Genomic DNA, 21,506 nt, shown 5'->3' with positions numbered 1-21,506 from the left:
TTGAGTTTTGTTTTAATATAATGCAGTTAAACCAAGTTTGTGGGTTGGTAAGGCAGGTGGGGTGGAGAAGTCAAGAAAAGCTGAAAACCATTTGAAATAGCTGAACAGGGAACCCAGAAGCAAGTTAATAGATCTTTAGAATACTCAGGACCTGGGAAATAGAAGTCATGGTGACAAGGAAGAAAAGATTTAGAAGAATATACTATAGCAGGTGTGCATACATACATGGAAAAATAGAGATACAGTTGTGGCAGGGGGTGGTCAGTGTTCAAGATCTAGGAAATGGAGCTGGGGAATTTTCCAGAGGGATAGAGATCAGCTGAGGCAGGACTGAGTTACTATGAGTACAGGAGGCTGACGTCACTTCCACCTACTTTTCCCAAATCTTATGTTGATTCCTCAAATTCCCAAGAAAAACCCTTCATTCCATAACTAATGGTAAAGCTTAAAAAGTAGGAGAACCCCATTGGAAATAATTCAATGACTTGTGTCAAGTCCTCAGGTAACAGTTTTTAAGTTCCTTCCTTGGATCTGGTTTAGACATTAAGAATTCTCAGCAGGCACCAAGTTGGGAAGAAAGAAAGAGTCGCTGAGGGAGGAAGTGGCCAGTCACTTGTCAAGGCTGCTGAAATATAGCCCTGGTTGAGATTTTTGTAGCAACTAGCCTATGTAAACTAAACATTTTATATTTCTAATAATCCATTCAAATAAAATGCTTTTCCAGATTGTCTCACACAATGTCACTATTCACTGTTACTGGCAAATTCAGATGTAAACCTCTCGAAGTCAGTGTACAGATGCTCCTTATGAAAGGGTTTTATCCTGATAAACATAAGTGAGTTGAAAATATTGTAAATAAAAAATGCATTGCATACATCTACCCTACTGAGCATCTTTTTTTAAAAGAATTTTTAATATTTATTTTTTAGTTCTCGGTGGACACAACATCTTTGTTGGTATGCGGTGCTGAGGATCGAACCCGGGCCGCACACATGCCAGGCGAGCGCGCTACCACTTGAGCCACATCCCCAGCCCCCTACTGAGCATCTTAATTTAGCAACACAGCACACAGTAGACTGTCAGTTGTTTACTTTCAGATGGTATGGCTGACTGGAAGCTGTGGCTTCTTGCAGATGCCCAGGATTAGAGGAGAGTATCATTTTGTATATCATTGGCCTAGGAGAAGATAAAATCTACATTTTCAAGTACAATCTACTAAATGTTCATCACTTTTGTAGCACTGTCAAATTCAAAATCATTAAGTGGAATCATTGCAAGTTGGGGGGCCATCTATCCTTGTTTTTACTTGATGCCTATCAAATTCTTCATATTAAGTGCATCAAAGGGCAGGAAAAACAATAACTTTAGCTGCAAAAGGAGCAGAAGGAAAATCACCTTTAAGAGTTAGGAAAAATAATGGATAAATGGATATCAAAATGTAGAATAAAATATGAGAGTTATATTAAAAGGCTCCTTATAAGGAGTGAAATTCTGATGCAAGGTACAACATGGATAAACCCTGGAAACGTTATGCTAAGTAAAATAAGCCAGTCAGGAAAGGACAAATATTATATAATTCTACTTACATGAGGCCCTAGAAAAAAATTTATGGAAAGGAGGATGGTTTTTAGCACATGCTAGGGGGAAGGCAGAAGGGGGGTTAGGGTTTAACAAGTTCCAAGTTTCAGTTGGTATGATAAAGTTTTAGAAATACATTTGGTGATAGTTGCACAATAGTGTGACTGTACTTAATGTCACTGAGTTTTACCCTTAAAAATGGTTAAAATGGTAAATTTTATGTCATGTATATTTTAGTATAAAAGATGGAGTAAGATTCAGGGTAACCCTTGAGAAAGCAACTATGTATCTAGGACAGTTTAGGTACAAGCCAGGTTAGAGAAAATAATCTGAGTAACCCCCAATTTCCAAAGTGAGTTTTCAGGATTCACTGTTAACTTGTGGGCCAACTGCAATAGAGACTACAGTTTGGGCTGGCTGCTTCCACTGGCAGAGTTGCAAAGAGCCTTAGGAATTTCCAAGGGTGGGGATGGATGTGTTTCTATCCATCAATACTCTTTTTTAGGCAGAAATATTTTAAGGTCAAGAGCCTTGCCTGATCCTTTGTACCCCAGACCCTAAAAGGTATTTATTACATAGCTATTGAATGCAGATGAAAGTTTGATTTGGCTTATAAAACAGAGAACAAGATCTTCTTGAGAGTGTTATCAATATCTGATTGGAATGAAATGATATTTAAAAACACTGATATAAAAGGTAAGGCATTATTTTTAATATAAATAGGACAAAAAAGACTTGAAAATTTCCCTGAATGTCACAGTTCACTTGCCATGGTCTACTTGCCTTGGTGTAGAAGGTAATTACTTGAAGGTAATTTTCACTAAGGACTTAGGTATCTCTTATTTCCCTTGTTTTTCTTAGCCATTTTGAGGAGAACTGGGGAAGGGGCTTTTTGGCTTATCAGTTCCTTGACTCTCTTAAGGATAAAACAAGGGATAAACAAAATAATTTATTATTCAGAGGGATACTGGGTTTATTTGGAATAAAAATACCCTGGGAAAAAAACCAGTTATTTGTTCTTTTACTGATTTTTCTAGCTCTAAAACCTCTCCAGTTTGGGATAGATTTGCCATGCAGGAGGAAATCTAAGGTAAGGCATTGAGAGTCTCACAAAGCTTTCCTGGTACAGCATATTCTACTATTCTAATCACATTTGACAAATGAGCTAATAAATTTAATTATTCCAGAAGCTTTATTACCAAGGTTTTATGTATCTTTCTCCTTTAGATGAGTATCATTTTAATCTATGATATACTGAGAACACTCAATGACTATATTTTGCATTTATGGTTTAAGAACCTATATTAAAAAATTAAGACTTGTATTTGGTAACTATGATGATAAGAGAAATTAGAAACCAAATAGATGGACATTTATAAAAGCATATTTCAAGGAAGGATTTAAAATGAGAAGCCCTTTCTAACTCCTAATTTTTCCTAATATTACTCCAGATTACGTCAAAGGGAAAACAGTTAGCAATCCTGAGACATTTACCATCTAAAATTTTGGATAGGCTGCTTTCCAGGATGATTTTTCTAATCAACAATATATGAAATATTCTAGTAGATAAAAGGCCAAATGTTTATATTCTTCTCAAGAGTTAAATGAATTTTTATATATTATCATAGATCATATTCCAACGTTTACCATACTGAATAGGAAGGAATAATTAATTTTCATCATCCATGTACTGTACAAATAAGAAGTTAAAATAGAATTTTCTTTTATGGTCAATACTGTAGATTCCATGTTACAATTAATTCTAAGAACCCAAATTTCTGCATCTTAGGTAGAAAGTGTACTTTTACAGTTGTAACAACATCTTCAAAGAGTTTTCAGTTTGTCTTTATCTTGCTCTTTCTGACTGCAAAGTGCAAAAGATTCCTGCACAAACTGCCTGCACATTGGGCACTGCTGAAAATACTTGATACAGCCGTCACACAGGCATGTGTGCCTGCAGGGCAAGAGCACCCAGTTCACACTTCCATTCTGGCAAACCACACAGTCCTTGCTGTTCTCTTCAGACAGCTCCACTTCACTTTCAGACAGTCCAGCCTTTTCCAACAAACTTCGATCTGCATTTTTTTCTTCAGCAGAGGGATTGCTGGAAGGAGTTGAATTATTATTTGCAGACATGAAAAGTTGCTGAAAATCAAAGGAACAAGTGTAAAAATAACTATAAGTGACAATTACTCTTTAAATCTGGGGGTCATAGAGCTACTCAAAACTTATCAGCTAGCAAATCTGTTAGCAAAGAACAGTTACCTTCTATAATAACTAACTGAAAAATATAATTATCTCTTTGTAAACAGCTATTCTTTGAAGCTCTATAAACAAAAATGGGAGAGATAAGACAACAGGGTACAACTTACCTTCAGATCATGAAATTGACCTTGGGCCAGAAGTAAATATTGATACAATATTCTGCAGGAAAGTTTATAAGTCTTATCAGGAATATGAATTACTGATACCATGGAAATCTAAAATAAAAATTAAACAGTAGTCAATATTTAATCTTATAATATTATTTTAGAATCATGTGAAAAAAATGTTTCTTAGAGTCTATATATATTTTTTTAAAGAGAGAGAGAGAGAGAGAGAGAGAGAGAGAGAATGAATTTTAATATTTATTTTTTAGTTTTCTGCGGACACAACATGTTTGTTTATATGTGGTGCTGAGGATCGAACCCGGGCCGCACGCATGCCAGGCAAGCGCGCTACCACCTGAGCCACATCCCCAGCCCTATATATTTTAAAAAATCTAATCTCTATAAATTATAGTCACTGAAGAACCATTGCTGGTTATACATTTTTGCTATAAGTATCTTAATTATACTCAAATTTATGAATGTGATTCCCATAAAAATTCCAGTGAGCTTTTTTTATAGACCTAAGGTATTGACTCTAAAATTCTCATATAGAGCTCTTGCCTGGTATGGCACAAGGTCCTCTAAAATTAAAACAGTGTGACACTGGCACATGAAGAGTCAGATAGGTGAAACAGAATAAGCAGTGCAGAGACAGATCTAATTATGTGCAAGAATATGATGAAAGTGTCATCTCAAATCACCAGGCAAAAAACCTTTTTAATAAACAGTATTGGGTCTAATGGATACCTATTTTGAAAAATATAAAATTAAATGCATTCCTTATGCAAAATATAAGAATAAACTCCAAGCCTGGCACATTGGCACATGCCTGTAATCCCAGTGAGACTGAGGCAACAGGATCGAGAGTTCAAAGCCAGTCTCAGCAAAAGCGAGGCACTAAGCAACTCAGTGAGATCCTGTCTCTGAATAAAATACAAAAAAGGGCTGGGGATGTGGCTTAGTGGTTGAGTACCCTTGAGTTCAATTCCCAGTATCCCCCACCTGGAATAAAAAGAATAAGCTCCAATCATAAGAAATCAACATGTAAAAAAAAAATAGAACTATACAAGTGATATACAGATGTCCCCAGAAAAACCTCATGTGGTAATGCACGCATGTCTGGTGGTGAAATTATTGGATTATGGGAGTTGTAGTCTGGTTAGTGGATTAATTCATTTGATGGATTAATAATTTAAGTGGATTACTTGGTGGTAGTGTAGATAGGTGGGTGTGGTTGGAACAAATATGTCACTGTGGAATTATATTTTGTCCCTGGCTGGCTCACTTTCTTCCTGCTACCTGGATGCCATGAGTTAAGCAGCTTTCTCTACCATACCTTCCACCATGGTGTTCTGCCTTACCTCTGGCCCAGAGCAGTGAGGTCAGTCAAGCACGGACTGAACCTCTATGGGCCCCAAATAAGTTTTTCCTCCTCAAAGTTGTTCTTGTCAGGTCATAACCATGGAAACCTGTCTCACAATAAGTACTAGAAAAACAAAACTGGTAAATTTCTTTTGTCTCAGTGTAGGAAAAGACTTTTCTAACTATGACTCAACCCCAGAGGTAGAATGGGCATGGTGACATACGTCTGTAAACAGTGCTACTCATGTGGCTGAGGCAGGAGGATCACAAGTTTGAGGCCAGCCTAGGTAACTTAGTGAACGCTGTTTCAAGATTTTTTTTTTTTTTAAAGAGAGGGTGAGAGAGAAGAGAGAGAGAGAGAGAGAGAGAGAGAGAGAGAGAGAGAGAGAGAGAGAATTTTTAATATTTATTTTTTAGTTCTCGGTAAACACAACATCTTTGTTGGTATGTGGTGCTGAGGATCGAACCCGGGCCGCACGCATGCCAGGCGAGCGTGCTACCGCTTGAGCCACATACCCAGCCCCTGTTTCAAGATTTAAAAAACAGCTGAGGAAGTATCTCAGTGGTAGAACACCCATGGGTTCAATTCCCAGATCCTAGAGGGAAAAACAAAACCCCAAAAACAAACAAGCATAAAAATCAGAGGCAGCTGGTGCCTGCTTGTAATCCCAGAGGCTCGGGAGGCTGAGGCATCAGGATCACGAGTTCAAAGCCAGCCTCAGCATCAGCAAGGCACTAAGCAACTCAGTGAGACCTTGTCTCTAAATAAAATACAAAATAGGGCTGGAGATGTGGCTCAGTGGTTGAGTGCCCCAGAGTTCAATCCCAGTACCAAACGAAAAAACAAACAAAAAAACCCAGAGACAGGTAAGTTTGATATATTTGACTAGGTAAAAATTTTAAAATACATGATAAAAAGGCACTTCAAAGTCAAAGATACTACAAACTAGAATAAAATATTCATAATTCATAATGTAAGTCACAATTGGTTAATATCCCTAATTTATGAAGAATCTTTAAAAACTGAAGAAAAAAATGACAAAAATTCTTTAGAAAAGTGGACAAAAAATACAAATAATTCATAAAAAGATATAAACATGGCCCTTAACCACATCAAAAAACATTCAATTAGAATCAAAACTTTTCTGTTTCTCACGCATCAAATTGACAAAAATTCAGAAGTGACTTTTGAGAAATAGTCACTCCCATTTATCACTAGTGAAAATGTAAAAAAAAAAAAATGTTAAAAAAAATTCTAAAGGTATAATATCCAAAGGTATAATCCCAATTAAGGGAACTTGGAAATATGTATCAACCTTCATTCATACTCCACCTACACAACCCCAGTGATATTAAATTACAAATGCACAGGTTATCCAGTACAAGATTGTTATGGCAGAATACTAGAAACTACCTAAGTATCCAAGCATAGGAGACTGGCTCAATAACTAAGATAACATGCACACCACACACACAATGGAGTGTGGTTCCCAAAGGATAAGATCATGAATGCCATAATTTCAAATGCTGAAATTCCCAAACATCAAAGTCTTCCAAATCAGAAGCCCAAAATATTAAAACCCCAAATGTTAAAATCCTAAAAATCACAATTCCCATTTTTTAAAAAAGGCTATATAAATGTCATTCACATGGATCTTGTAAACAAACAGGGGTTTCTATCCTCATATCAGATAAAGTGGACTTCAAGCCAAAGTTAATCAGAAAAGGACAAAGAAGGACATTTCATACTGCTTAAGGGAATTGTACATCAACAAGACATAATAATTGTAAATATTCATGACTGCATGACCAATGTAATTCTGCAACCTGTACTCAGAAAAATGAGAAATTATATCCCATCTGATTCAAATGTATGATATGTCAAGATAAAACAAAAATAAATAAATAAATAAATAAATAAATAAAATTGTAAATATTTATGCCCCAAACAATGGAGCATCTATGGTACATCAAACAAACCCTTCTCAATTACAAGAAACAAATAACCACAATACAATAATACTGGGTAATTTTAACATACCTCTCTCACTACTGGATAAAACCCCCAAACAAAAACTAAATAAAGCAGCTATAGAACTAGAAGACTATATAAAAGAGTAAGAAAATCAAACTCTGGGGAAGGGCTTCGGTGTGTTTTTGATTTATCCATAGAACAGTTGCCAAGTTATTTAATTGTGTACTATTTCTGCCCCTTCATACATAGCCCCATGTATCCCTTCAGGAAAGAAAAAAGAATTGGAAAGGCTTAGTGACCTTCTGAACCAAAGATGCTTGGTTCCTCTGTTGTTGAACTATTCCTGGTTAGGTGTTTGACTTCATAGAAAATAGTCAAATCCCTAACCACTTACATTTACCACTAAATCTAACACAGAAAAACTAGTTTGTGCTTCACTTTGGTTAATAGATGACAATTTCAAAGCTATCCCCATTAGGTTTTTGTTTGTTTAATCAAACATATGCCATTCATGCCCCTGTAGGGTCTGGAGGTTCTAGAACTTATCCATGTATGTATTAATGACTAGAAGAAATGAAGTACTTTTAAACTCTTATTTGAAGATTTCATAGACTTTGGAGAAGAAAACGGAGTTCAATGAAATCTCTAAATGGTAAAGACAGTTTTGGAATTAAGTTTGATCAAAGAGGGAATTTCAAAGTGTTATCAATAAGGCTTGTTTTTTCCAAGCCCAATGCACTTGGGAGAAAATTCAGATGAGATATTTGCCACACCATATAGAAACAATTGAAACTTCAGATTAAAAGTGCCATCATTTATCTGCATTGGCATTCCTTCCAGATAATGAGATTCCAGGGGCTCTTAATGAATTAAAGTCACATGTGCCTAAAGAAGCTAGAGATGTTTGACTGACTGGTTTGAAAATAAGTACGTGCACAGAAGGATAAGAAGACATTTAAGCAAGTATTGCTATTTGATTACCAAATATGTGATCTGAACAAGTGCATGTAGAATGATCTGTGCATTACCCATATGATGTAAAAGCACATCAAACAAACCAATGATTGGAAAATTAAATAGGGAGTACTCATGGCATATATGAAATTGTAGAAGAATTTCAAAAAGAGAAGCATCATATAGAAAATGTGAACATATTCTCTAAGGACGGCTTTGCCCAAAAGGAAAAAATACAGCTATTCATCACAATGTATAATTTAAAATATAAAGATCATGAAAGTCAGACTGCTCTTATGGACTACCTTTATATAATTACCCATAATCTATCCCTGTAGTATTTTCTCACATGTTAAATTTTTTTTTCACTTTTTACAATTAGCTATGCTGTGTATTTCAGGTTAGCATCATTTCCAATATTATAGGCATAAATTATGTAAGACTTTTAGAGAGTTCTAATTTATATATTTTTTGCAAATATGACTCTATAAAAGTATATTATCACAATGTTGACTTTATAAATATTATAAGTGCAGGTACATTAAAACCACCAAAACTTCAATGAATGAAGTGATGTCCTTTTTGAATATCTACATTTGTGAAAGAAAATTCTTGAGATCTCAGAACTTTGGAGAGCTGCAAATGTAATGGTAACCTATTACGGCTTTTCCCCCCCTGTTTTCTTTTAAGAGGGGAAGAGTAAGAATGCAGTTCCCTGCTACCACAAATTATGCAGTCTAGTTTCCCACATCTGGGAAAATCGCAGGGGTCAGCACATCGCAGTGTAATGGATATGCCTCACCCTGGGAAAAACACCTTCGTGATCATGGTAACTCCCCTGCAAGGTAAGTATCCATTATGGCTTTTGATTATGGTATTTCAGATGACTTCAGTCATAGAGCTGGGTGCACACAATTACCATTCACAGTGATGTGTCAGGCATTTTGCTTTTTGACCTATTTCTTCATGAATATGCTTTGTCTGCTCATACCTGTTATCCTGAGCATTAGCATTAGTGTTTAAGCTTGCAAAAATATGTTTGACAGTATTGCTATTTTATTTTATAAAGTGGCCAATGAAGTATTATGTTGTGTTTTTTTATGTTTCTCAAATAAATTCCCTTTAAAATGTAAATGTCTTTTAAAGAATTTTAAAAATTATTTTTTCCAAAACAAAAATTTTGGTATTTTTATCTTTTGGAATTTTAATACTCAGGATTATGGCTGTCAACATTGTGTCTTTTATATGGGTCTGTACCCAATGGAATGCTATGTACCTGTTTAAAAAACAAAAGTGAGAAATATCTCTGGGAACTGATGTGGAATGACTACTGAGATACAATGAAGTGAAAAAAGTCAAATACAAAAGAGCATGTATGGTATAGTGTGTTACCTTTTGTGTAAGAAAGAAGGGAAAAGAAACATAGTGAAGGTTAAAAAAAACAATGAATTTGATTATCTACAAGGACTGTGGTATGTGGGGATGAAGTTAAAGGGATGTAGAAGAGAATACCTGATTATATCCCTCAGATTTTTCTGACTTTAAATGCTCAGTCTTGACAGGAAGTGGGATACCAGGAAGTTTGAAAACCAAAATAATTAAATCTAGTAATGAATTATAAACCATGGGGCGGGTATGAAGGTCAAAAAGATAATAAACAGATAAACAAATGGAAGAAAAGGGAAGACTATGACTTCATTAGCCTACTAAGAATTGACTAGAAGGAGGGATGGGGCTAGAGAATAATCATTTTGCATTCATCATAGTAAAGATAAATCTGGCAAGAATCATCAATGGATATGCAATTCCAGTGGAAATTTTTGATAAAAAGCAGAATATTTACATGGTCTTAAAGTGTCTCCAGCAGAAGACTAGGACTCTCCAGTGATTATCACCATATAAATATCAATTTGAAACTTTCTGCACACAAAAATACCCTCATGAGAGCTAAACTGCCTCTTCACAGATCAAGGGAGAACAAACCCAGAACAATGGAGAAATTAGATAATACCTTTTGAGAGATCAAAACTAACATCACCAATGAGAGAAAACTCACTGCATTCTTCTAGAGGCTATGGCCTGAAAAGGAAGATTCATCACTTAGGCAGTTCATTAGCTGCCAGTGCACAACTCTGATCCGACCATGAGGAAATGTTAGAAAAACATGAGAAGGCTCTGCTTATAAAAAGGGTGTGTGCATGCAACTATTCCTCAAAAATGCACTGAATTCTTCAAAAATGCTAAAAACAAAGCAAGGCTGTGGAAATGTTCCAGGTGAAAGGAGGCTAAAAATATATAATAAAGAAAAAACTCTAGATTTAGACTAGAAGTTGGACTATTAGATCAACTGAGAAATAGGTTGGATAAAATATTATGCCAATGTCAAATTTATAAAGTTGGTAACTGTACTATGGTTATATAAGAGAACATTCTTAAGCCATATGTGGTGGCACACACCTGTAATCCCAGCAACTGGGGGAGCTGAAGCAGAAAGATTGTGAGTTCAAAAGCCAGTCTTGTGACAATAGTAGAATGAAACAAACATTATTACCATATGTATATATAAGACTGCATGACCAGTGTGATTCGGCAACATGTACAATCAGAATGAAAAATTATGCTCCATTTATGTATGATATATCAAAGTGCATAAATGTATTCTGTCATGTACAAATAATTAGAATAAATTTTTTAAGTTAAATTTAAAAAGAAGTCTAAACAACTTAACAAGGCCCTACCTAAGCAACTTAGTGAGACCCTATCTCAAAATTTAAAAAAAAATAAAAAAGGGCTGGGGATGTAGCTCAGTGTAAGTCTCTGGGTTTGATCCTCATTACCGAAACAAACAAACAAAAACCAACCAACCAACCAAACAAAGACCAGAACATCCTAATGTCAAGAAATACACACAGAAATATTTAAGGATAAAGAGTCATCATGCATGCAACTTGCGCTCAAATCATTTAAAAAATATATAATATATCATGACTACATGAAATTTACACATATAAGATCAACTTAATGATCTGGATGAAAGAAAAGTTAACCATAGATGATCTGGAGAAAAGTATATGGGTATTCTTTTACTTTTTATTTTTGTAACTTTTTGAAATTATGTATCAATAAAAAGCTTTTAAAAGCTTGCTGTGAATGTAAAAACACAATATATATGTATATGTGTGAATGTAAAAATTAATATATATGTGAATGTAAAAACACAATATATATATGTGTGAATGTAAAAATTAATATATATGTGAATGTAAAAACACAATATATATATTAAATTGCCAATGAACCTTTATTTTATTTATTTATATGTGGTGTTGAGAATTGAACCTAGTGCCTCACACACACTAGGCAAGTGCTCTGCCACTGAGCCCCTAACAAAATATTCTTTACAGGCTTAAAAGGATATGGAAAAGATATTGAGATATACTATTAAATAAAAACAAGTTAAAATAGAATGTACGACTTGATCCTTTTCTTTAGAAAAGTAGATATATGAAAATCTGGGGAGATAGAGCATGTATTCACAGTTGTTATCTTTGGATGACAGAACACAGTTGGTTACACTTTCCTCCTAGCTTATCTAGGTTTTCTAATTTTTTTCTGCCACATCATGTTATTTGAATATTACAGAAATAAACCCTAATGTAATTCAGTAAAATTTAACATTTTCAAAATCTTACAGGAATAATTCTTGTTTTTGTTTAATTGCTTAAAACAAAAAGCTGGTTCCTAACTATACCATATAAAAGCAAGTCTTTCCTATTATAATGGAAAAGGGAGAATTGTGTGTATGGTTTTTTTTTTTTTTTTGGCTTTTATTTAGACTCTATGACCCTAAAAAAATCCCACATGAAAAACAAATATGAAATCATTCCCTTGCTTTTAAAATTAAGAACAGAGAATATTAACATGAACTATACAAACATGTATGGTTTAATGCCAATACTAGCCTCAAACTGAGATAAGGAGAAGGAAAACAATAGGTGGAAAAAGGGGACACAGCTCACAGACATTAAAAGACACACAAATGACCCAGACAGGGAGACATTCACAGCAGATAAAATGTATGTTCACCCCCAGGAGCCAGGTATCCTGGCTACCCTGTGGAGAGAAGCCTCCACAACTACAGCGAGGCCAAATTTTCAGTCCATTTGGATTAGGGAACCTGATGATAAATTCTTCTCTGTTTATATGCCATTAAATTGTACACTTAAAAATGATTAAAATAGTAAATTTTCTATTATATACATTTTGCCACACACACAAAATCTTTCCCTGCTCAGATGGAGAAAATAAGTTACAAAACAAAGAAGGAAAACTGAGCACCTGAAATAAAAAAAGAGCAGTCAGTCAGGGGAAAGGAAGCCCAGGGGAAGTTGGGAAGCAAAATGACTGAGATCAGGTCCTTTTGTTTTGAATAAATGGAAAAATTATGGAACCCAAACCCAAGGAACTCAGCAAAGGTGAGTAACACAATGGTGAGATAAGGGTTACCTTGCCAGGTAGGTAGTAAAGAAGGAAGAGATTGGAAATATGTAGCACAAATTTAACAGGTCTTAATTTATCTGCAATTGAAAAAGCAAGGACAGAGAAAGAAAACCAGATCTCTCACATATACTACTTATACATAGGCAACTAAGGTATTTTGCCATCAAGGTCTGGAAGGTTCACTAACACTACCTGGTATGAAGTACCCCCACTACCCTACTTACTGAACCTTTATTGAGAATCTAGGCACTGCACTAGGTTCTGGAAATACACTACTGTGGATATGATTTTTTAAAATTTACATATTTAAGGTATATAACATGTTTTGATATGTATATACATAATAAAATGGCTACTAGAGTCAAGCAAATTAACATATTCATCATTTCAGGTACCCCTCCTTTTCCTGTGTCAAAATACTTAATATTTTAGCAAAAATCCCTAAATATATTATTACCGTAGTATACATTAGATCTCTAGATTTGTTCATCCTACATACCTGCAACTGTTTGACCTAACTCTCATTTCCTCCCTCCCTACTCCATGACTTAAATGAGGGAGGCTGACTTCACCTCAACAGAACTTCAGTCTGACAATATTTAAAAAAAAAATTAGAGACTTAACAGCAAATGATCAGAGCCACATGTTCCAATAACAGTCTGTAGTTTCCAAAGTTCAATGCATTTTTATTTCAAGAAGCTATTCTTTTTTTTTTTTTTTTTTTAAGATAGGGAATAGGATGTAGCTCAGTAGTAGAGTGTTTGCCTAGCATATATATAGGTCCCTAGGTCAGTTCCCAGCAAGTGGGGGTGGCTGTGGGATAGGGAGTATAAAGGGTATCAACTGGAATTTTTCATGACTCTGTTAAGTCTGTACAAGGATATCTGCCCTGCCTAATACACAAGTTATTAGAAAGAAAAGTAATTTTTGTGAAAGTATTTTTATATTACAAAAGTATCATCAAAAATATTACTATAGGGGCTGGGATATGGCTCAGTGGTACAGTGCTTGCCTGACATGTGTGAGGCACTGGGTTCAATTCTTAGCACCACATATAAATAAATAAATAAAATAAAGGTCCATCAACAACTTGAAAAAATTCTTTTAAATGTTACTACATCTTTATTAATAAACATCAAACAATTCAGAAAAGTAGTAAACTGTAAGGGCAATATCACCATGATCCAATTTCACCAAAATTTATTTCATGTATAGGTTGAGGATCCCTTATCCCAAATGTTGTGACAAGAAGAATTTCGAATTTTGGGTTTTTTTCAGATTTGGGAATGTTTGTAAATACACAATGAGATATCCCAGGGATGCGACCAAAGTCTAACTAAGGAATTCATTTATGTTTAAATATACCTTATACATATAGCCTGAAGATAATTTTATACAATATTTTTAATATGCATGCTTTTGACCAGTTATATGAAGTCAGGTGTAAAATTTTACACTTGTGGCAACATGTCCCTGCTCAAAAATTTTCAGATTTGAATCATTTTGGATTTTGAGATTAGGAATGTTCAAACTGTGTAGTTTTCTATCATACTTAAAGGATTGTCAAGGCTCAGCTCCTTTTGATCTTTAAGATGTTTTATGTTCCTAAATAGAGATAAACTACCAGACTGAAGAAATAATTTAACACTAATGAGAAAACAAGGTTACTGTAGTTACTAAAAATATAGGAATCAGATGTAGATACAGGGACTCTAATGAAAATAAGGTGAGGTGACTGCAACTATCAAAGAAAGAGCGGAGACTGTCTAAAAATTAAGCACTTCAAGCTGGGCATGGTGGTGCACTCCTGTAATCCCAGTGGCTCAGGAGGCTGAGGGAGGAGGATCACAATTTCAAGGTCAGCTCAGCAATTTAGTGACTCCCTAAGCAACTTAGTCAGACCCTGTCTCAAAATAAAAAATAAAAAGAGCTGGAGATGTGATTCAGTGATTAAAGACTCCTGGGTACCAAAAGGAAAAAAAATATGAGTGCTTTAGATCATTTCAATGCTTATTTGTTCAGTATTAAAAATGTTAAGAATGGACATGTATCCCAACAGGCTTTTTGATATGGTAAACATAACAGAATACAGAGTGATGAGATTAACTTAATAATAATTTATTTCCTAAATACAATCATATTCTTGTGACTAAAAGGGAAAAAAACCATACTCTGAGGGTGCTATTATATGTATAAAAATTGTACAGGTATACATCCCATGTTTTCATTTTTTAAGAAAATGAGTCCAGGCCAAATACATATCTGCAGAAATTAAAATCAACATTCTTTTATTTTACCAAATAATTAAGAACCATCATCCAAATCACTTAGAGGTAATGCTTTCAGAATTTTGAAATTACTTACAATATCATAAATTTCTCGGTCATCCTCATGAGATAAGGTCAACAGCGCTACCAATGGATAACGAGATCTGGGCACTGAACCAAAGTCTTCAATTTTATTATCTCTTGGTAACTGGCAATATATTTCTTCTTTGCTGTCCTTTTTAATACTTTTTGAAAATGTAAAGGCAAATTGCCACTATAGCCAAAAGATTAAAAATATATCAAAAACGATCAACAACGTAGCCACATTTTATTGTATCCATAAAAAGTCTAATTTTCATGTGCTAATGGGTTATCAGATAAAAGGATACAAATACTGTTCTTGGTAGAGATATTCACTATACAGAGCATCTTCTAATGCTTGGGGAGTGCTTATTCTGAAGCAATAAACGTGCTTCTGCAGAGCTTCATATAATTTTTGGACACTGCACCCCCAGTAGCATGTAAGGCGGCTATCTTCAAGGCAGTCTGTTTTTAAGGTTATACCAGCTGCAGAAAATAAAGCAGAAAGAGAACAGAAATTACCTAATGTGACATCTGACACAATTTTACAGGGTGAGAAACTCAAGCTTCTTTTGGGATGCTGGACAGACCTGATGTTGGTTAAAGGAACTTGTTATGGGTATGTACCTAGAAATGAAGGTCCGGCCTCCAAAACAAAATATTAAAATCTCAACATCTATATAGTTTTTTAACATTAATGAAAATTCTTCCTTACTATTTATACATTTAAGCTTATAAATTATCAGATTAATTTTCTTTTTTGACAATTCCAAGATTTTTCAAAGCACTCTAATAGTGCATATAATCCTAATGACAAGAAACATACAGGAGAGAGGAGATGTCTCCAAAAGTGGATACACACAACCCATGGGGTCCAGAAGATGATCACTGGAGTAAGAAAAATATTAAAAAGAAATTGAGCTTTACTAATATTAATATATACATTGACAACATTAATATACAGTCTTGTCACACAGTTAATATCCCATGTAATGTGCAAAATAGCCTGAGGAAAGAATAGGGATTCAAAAATAGGGAGGATTTAATAGCAATATCCTTGTTTATTTGTTTTCTTTCAGTGAAAGAAATAATATTATAAATTGAGAAGACCTGATAAGTAGATATATAGAAACTAAATAGATACATGAATTATATTTTAGAGGTTTCATTTTTTGCTTTGTTTTGCTTTCTGTTTTGGGGATCAGACCTAGGGGCACTTTACCACTGAGCTATACACCCGCAGTCTTCCCTCTCCCCTGCACCTTTTCTTTAAAATGGTGTCTTGCTAACTTGACAAGGCGGGCCTAAACTTGTGATTCTCCTACTTCAGCCTTCTGAGTAGTTGGGATTCTAGGCATGCATCCTGTGCCTAGCTAGTTTTACTTATTATTCTGCACTCCGCAGGACTTATTATGTACCACCAACATGATTATTTTCTCTAATATTTCCAAATATTGAGTTTTTCACTCTTCTCAGTATAGTGGAGTTGTAGCATTATCAAGTGTGAAGGTAGCGACAGCCAATATTGTGGGCAGTGCAAGCTATAACATTTAGTGCTCACGGGCAGTGGTGTACTTGACTAGACCAAAAGGGCATAGTTTTGGTCATTGTTCCTGGCCAAACAGCTTGCTTTCTGATTTTGACTCTCTGAACTTACAAGTAATTCTGTAAACTACTCAATATTCTCTTACTGGAGTTTTTCTGTTGCTTGTTAATAGCCTTTCTGATATAATATTCATTTTTTAAAAAAGTGATTCAGAGTATAAAATCCACAAATACAATCATATGCCAGACTAATCTCAGCAACTCAGGAGGCTAAAGCAGAAGGGTTGCAAATTTGAGGCCAGCCTTGACAATTTAGTGAGAACTTGTCCCCCCACAAAAAAAAAAAAAAATTTAAAGGGACGGGGATGAAGCTCAGAGCAATTCAGGATTCAATCCTGAGTATCACAAGAAGAAAAACAAAAAATAAATAAAAGCAAATGTTCCAAGGGATTCCAAATATTCAGTATTTACACAGAAAGACTGGGGTTCTGAGTATGTATAGTAACAGTAACACAGCTATTTCTAATCACTTAAGTAAAATTTTAATTGGCAGGAACTATGAATAGGGAATTGGAGCAGAATTTGATTTCAACTACATGATTCTACTCATCAGGTGTTAACTTAAGAATAGAAAATTTCATTAGCTATTAAGAAGTGGAAGAAAAACATCCCTGATATACAAATTAATACATACACACAAAAAATCACATATTTTTCTCTATGTCATTGTGGAATCACACAACACGAGACAGGAAAAAAAAAGTTGAAAATAGATAAGAAAAAGAAAATATAAAAAGCACATAGAAAAAGTAGATAAAGAAAAAACCCTACAAAGTGATTATTTAATATTGTGACAAAAAATGTGCAAAGATGTTATGTATTGTAGACTAGATATCATAGCAAAATGATCTTCAGAGCATGTTAGAAATATAAAATGCAAAGTGGAGATAAGTATATACATATACTATTAATCTCCAATGAAAGGATATCCATATATATATATATGTTTATTTACATTAAAAAAGAACAATGGAAACAAGTCTTTTTTAAAAAAAACCTGAGGGCTGGGATTGTGGGGGCAGTTGTAGAGCGCTTATCTAGCACGTGGAAGGCCCTGGGTTCGGTCCTCAGCATCACATAAAAATAAATAAATAAAATAAAGGTATTGTGTCCAACTACAACTAATAAACAAATAATTAAAAAAAAAAAACCTCGACTAACAGAACTTATGTAAGTACTTCTAATTAACTTCTAAAACTTATTTGCTACATAAAAATAATCAGAGCTCTAGAAAAAAAGCCTGGAGACTCCAAGCTGCATAAATAACCCATTTACACACTCTGTATACTTAACTAAAAGGTGGGGGAGGTATCTGATACCAATTGAATATTAATCAAACTTTAATAATGTGTCTCTGAAACTAATATTCAAAATTAATGGAAAAGAACTATAGAATATAAAATTTTCTCCTCCACAATCTTTTATAAACTTGACCATTATACAAATTGAGAAGAGAATGTACTGATTTTATTATTTGATGATAGTTCAAATACTCCTATGCAAAATTCTTTTCCCTTTAGTTTTACCCATTTTTTTTTTCCTGCAGAAGAGTTCCTACTTTTACATTTCCTTAGTCTTCTAAATTCCAGTGTACACACAAAACCACTTTAGGTCATAGCATTAACAACATTAGTAACAACTGTAAACCAGAAATTTCAGAATAAAAAATGAAACAACATGGATGTTCTCTCAACTGCCCTTATCCAACATAATTATTTTAGGCAAAATGAAGCAAGTGTTAAGAGAAAACCTGGTAAACAATTAAAAAAAATAAGGACTATAAGTCCAATGTATTCAGTCATTTAAAAAAGAGAAACATGGCACACACCTGTAATCTCAGTGATTCAGGAGGCTGAGCCAGAAGTTTGAGGCCAGGCTCAGAAATTAAGCAAGGCCCAAAGCAATTTAGTGAGACACTGTCTCAAAATTTTAAAAACTGGCTGGGGATGTAGCTTAATGGTGAAGTGCCCCTGTGTTCAATTCCTAGTCCTCCCACTCCCACCCCCAAACAGAGAGTGAGTGACAGAGCAAGAAACAATGTATTACAAAAAGAGGAAGGGGATCAAGGGAAGGAGGGGACAAGAGAGAAGGAAGGGAAGGTAATGGGGAGACAGGTATGATCAAAGTATAGCATTTGTATGTACAAATATGCCACAATGAAACCACTATTCTATATAATTAAAATGCACTGGGTGAGGGTGGGGAGACAATGGGACAAGAAAGTCACAAATCTTAAAAGAAAAATCTTGAGAGAGAAGTAATATACAAGAAGACCATGCATGAGGATATTAAAGCCAGGGTATGAGAAGATGAAAGTACAGGTCACAGAGAACAGAGTCACAAACTCCTCCCAAAACACTGCATGTGTTATTCTGCCTAACTCTCTTGTTTTTTAGCTCTTACCAAGATAAATAAGCTCAAACACAAGGAAACTGCTTACAAAGTGACAGCAGAATTGTTGCACCAAATTAATTAAAACCAACTAATACATATTGAGTACCTACTTAAAATTTCATTAAAGTCTCTACATTGGGGAAATGGAAATACAAAGCCAAACATACTATCAGTAAATAACAACAACAAAAATCCCAACAACTTTACCCTAATAAACAGAACTGAATAACCATGATTAAAACTGATTCTTGGAACTGGGATTGTGGCTCAGTAGGAGAGCACTTGCCTAGCATGTGTGAGGCACTGGGTTCTTTCCTTAGCACCCATAAAAATAAATAAAATAAAGTTATTGCATCCGACTACAACTAAAAAAAAATATATATGTATATGTGTGTGTATATCTGTATATATATGTGTATTGTGTGTGTGTATATGTGTGTATGTATGTGTGTGTGTGCATGTATATATATATATAGATATAGATATATAGATATATAGATAGATATCTGATTCTTGGCCCTCAAAGTTAGAAGGTCCTAAAACAATATATACCAAGCTCTGAGAGAATATGGATGCCAACCAAGACTCTTATACCAGCAAAATTAAGCTTCAGATTTGGTGATGAAATAAAAACCTTCCGTGATAAGCAAAAGTTAAAAGAATTTACAACTAGAAAGCCTGCACTACAGAACATTCTCAGCAAAATATTCCCATGAGGAGGAAATGAAAAAAAAAGAAAAGAAAATCAGCAAAGGGAGAAACTACATTTAAGGAAAAGCCAATCAAAGGAGAAACCAAGTGAAGTTAAAAACCAAAATAAAATCAAAATGACTGGGAGTATGAATTATATCTCAGTAATAACCCTGAATGTTAATGGCCAAAACTCATTAATCAAAAGACATAGACTGGCAGATTAGATTTAAAAAAAAAAAAAAAAAGGCCCAATAATACACTGTCTTCAAGAGACTCATCTCATAGGAAAAGACATCCACAAACTAAAGGTGAAAGGATGGGAAAAAAACATACCACTCATATGGATTACATAAATAAGCAGTGGTTTCCAACCTCATATCAGATAAAGTGGATTTCAAACCAAAGTTAGTCAGAGGGATAAAGAAGGACATTTCATACTGCTTAAGGGAATTACACATCAACAAAACATAACAATCATAAATATTTATGTCCCAAACAATGGAACACTTATGCACATCAAACAAACCCTTCACAATTTCAAGAAGCAAAGAGACCACAACATAATAACACTGGATGACTTTAACATACCTCTCACCATTGAATAGATACTCCAAACAAAAATTAAACCAAGAAACTACAGAACTAAATAATACAATCAAGAATTTAGACTTAACAGACATATATGGAACATTTCATCCATCAATGATCATTTTCTCAGCAGCACATGGATCCTTCTTTAAAACAGACCATGTTATGCCACAAAGCAAGTCTTAGCAAATACAAAAAAACAGATACTACCCTCCATTCTATAAAATAATAATGGAATGAAATTAGAAATCAATGATAAAATAAAAAATAGAAGTTACTCCAACACTTGCAGACTAAATAATATGCTATTGAATGATGAATGAATAGTAGAAGAAATCAGGTAGGAAATTAAAAAATTCTTAGAGGTAAATGAGAACATCGATACAACGTATCAAAATCTCTGTGACACTATGAAGGCAGTACTAAGAGGAAAGTTCATTGCATTGAACTCATTCATTAAAAGAATAAAAAGTCAACAAACAAATGACTTAACATTACATCTCAAAGCTCTAGAAAAAGAAGAACAAATCAACACCAAAAATAGTAGACTACAGGAAATAATTAAAACAGAGCTAAAATCAATGAAATTGAAACAAAAGATAATTCAAAACATTGACAAAAACGAAAAGTTGGTTCTTTGAAAAAATAAATAAAATTGATAAACCCTTAGCCACGCCAACAAAGAGAAAGAGAGAAAAAACTCAAATTACTAAAATTCGTGATGAAAAGGGAAATAATCATGAAGGACACTATTGAAATACAGAAGATAATTAGAAACTATTTTGAAAATTTATGCTCCCATAAAATAGAAAATCTTGAAGACATTGACAAATTTCTAGAGAAATAGGATCTACCCAAACTGAATCAGGAGGACATACACAATTTAAACAAATCAATTTCAAGCAATGGAATAGAAGATGCTATCAAAAGGCTACCAACAAAGAAAAGCATAGAACCCAATGGATTCTCAGCTGAGTTCTACAAGACCTTCAAAGAAGAACTAACACCAATACTCCTCAAATTATCCCATGAAATAGAAAAGGACGGGTCTTCCCAAACTCATTCTATGAGGCTAGTATCACCCTGATACCAAAACCAGACAAAGACACATCAAGAAAAGAAAACTTCAGACCAATATCC

General features: G+C 34.3%; 1 protein-coding gene and 1 non-coding gene across 2 annotated transcripts in view; both read right to left on the bottom strand.

The window, feature by feature from the left end:
* Window positions 1-1,074: 1,074 nt before the first annotated feature.
* Cgrrf1 (cell growth regulator with ring finger domain 1) overlaps window positions 1,075-21,506 on the bottom strand; it is a 34,581-nt gene continuing 14,149 nt past the window's right edge. Inside the window, exons 3-6 of the mRNA XM_005337959.4 lie at window positions 15,395-15,572; window positions 15,103-15,250; window positions 3,951-4,058; window positions 1,075-3,723 (exon numbers count right to left, since the gene is read on the bottom strand). Coding sequence (XP_005338016.1) covers window positions 3,403-3,723; window positions 3,951-4,058; window positions 15,103-15,250; window positions 15,395-15,572 — 755 coding nt within the window. The 3' untranslated portion in view covers window positions 1,075-3,402. The remainder of the gene's footprint in view (window positions 3,724-3,950; window positions 4,059-15,102; window positions 15,251-15,394; window positions 15,573-21,506) is intronic.
* Window positions 8,929-9,091, bottom strand: LOC120886961 (U1 spliceosomal RNA). The gene has a single exon (XR_005730145.1). It is a non-coding gene; the product is annotated as a U1 spliceosomal RNA (small nuclear RNA).

The sequence above is a fragment of the Ictidomys tridecemlineatus genome, chromosome 5 (genome assembly GCF_052094955.1).
Source record: "Ictidomys tridecemlineatus isolate mIctTri1 chromosome 5, mIctTri1.hap1, whole genome shotgun sequence".
Taxonomy (NCBI): domain Eukaryota; kingdom Metazoa; phylum Chordata; class Mammalia; order Rodentia; family Sciuridae; genus Ictidomys; species Ictidomys tridecemlineatus.
Note: the sequence above shows the minus strand (reverse complement) of the source record. Positions and strands in the feature narration are given on the sequence as shown.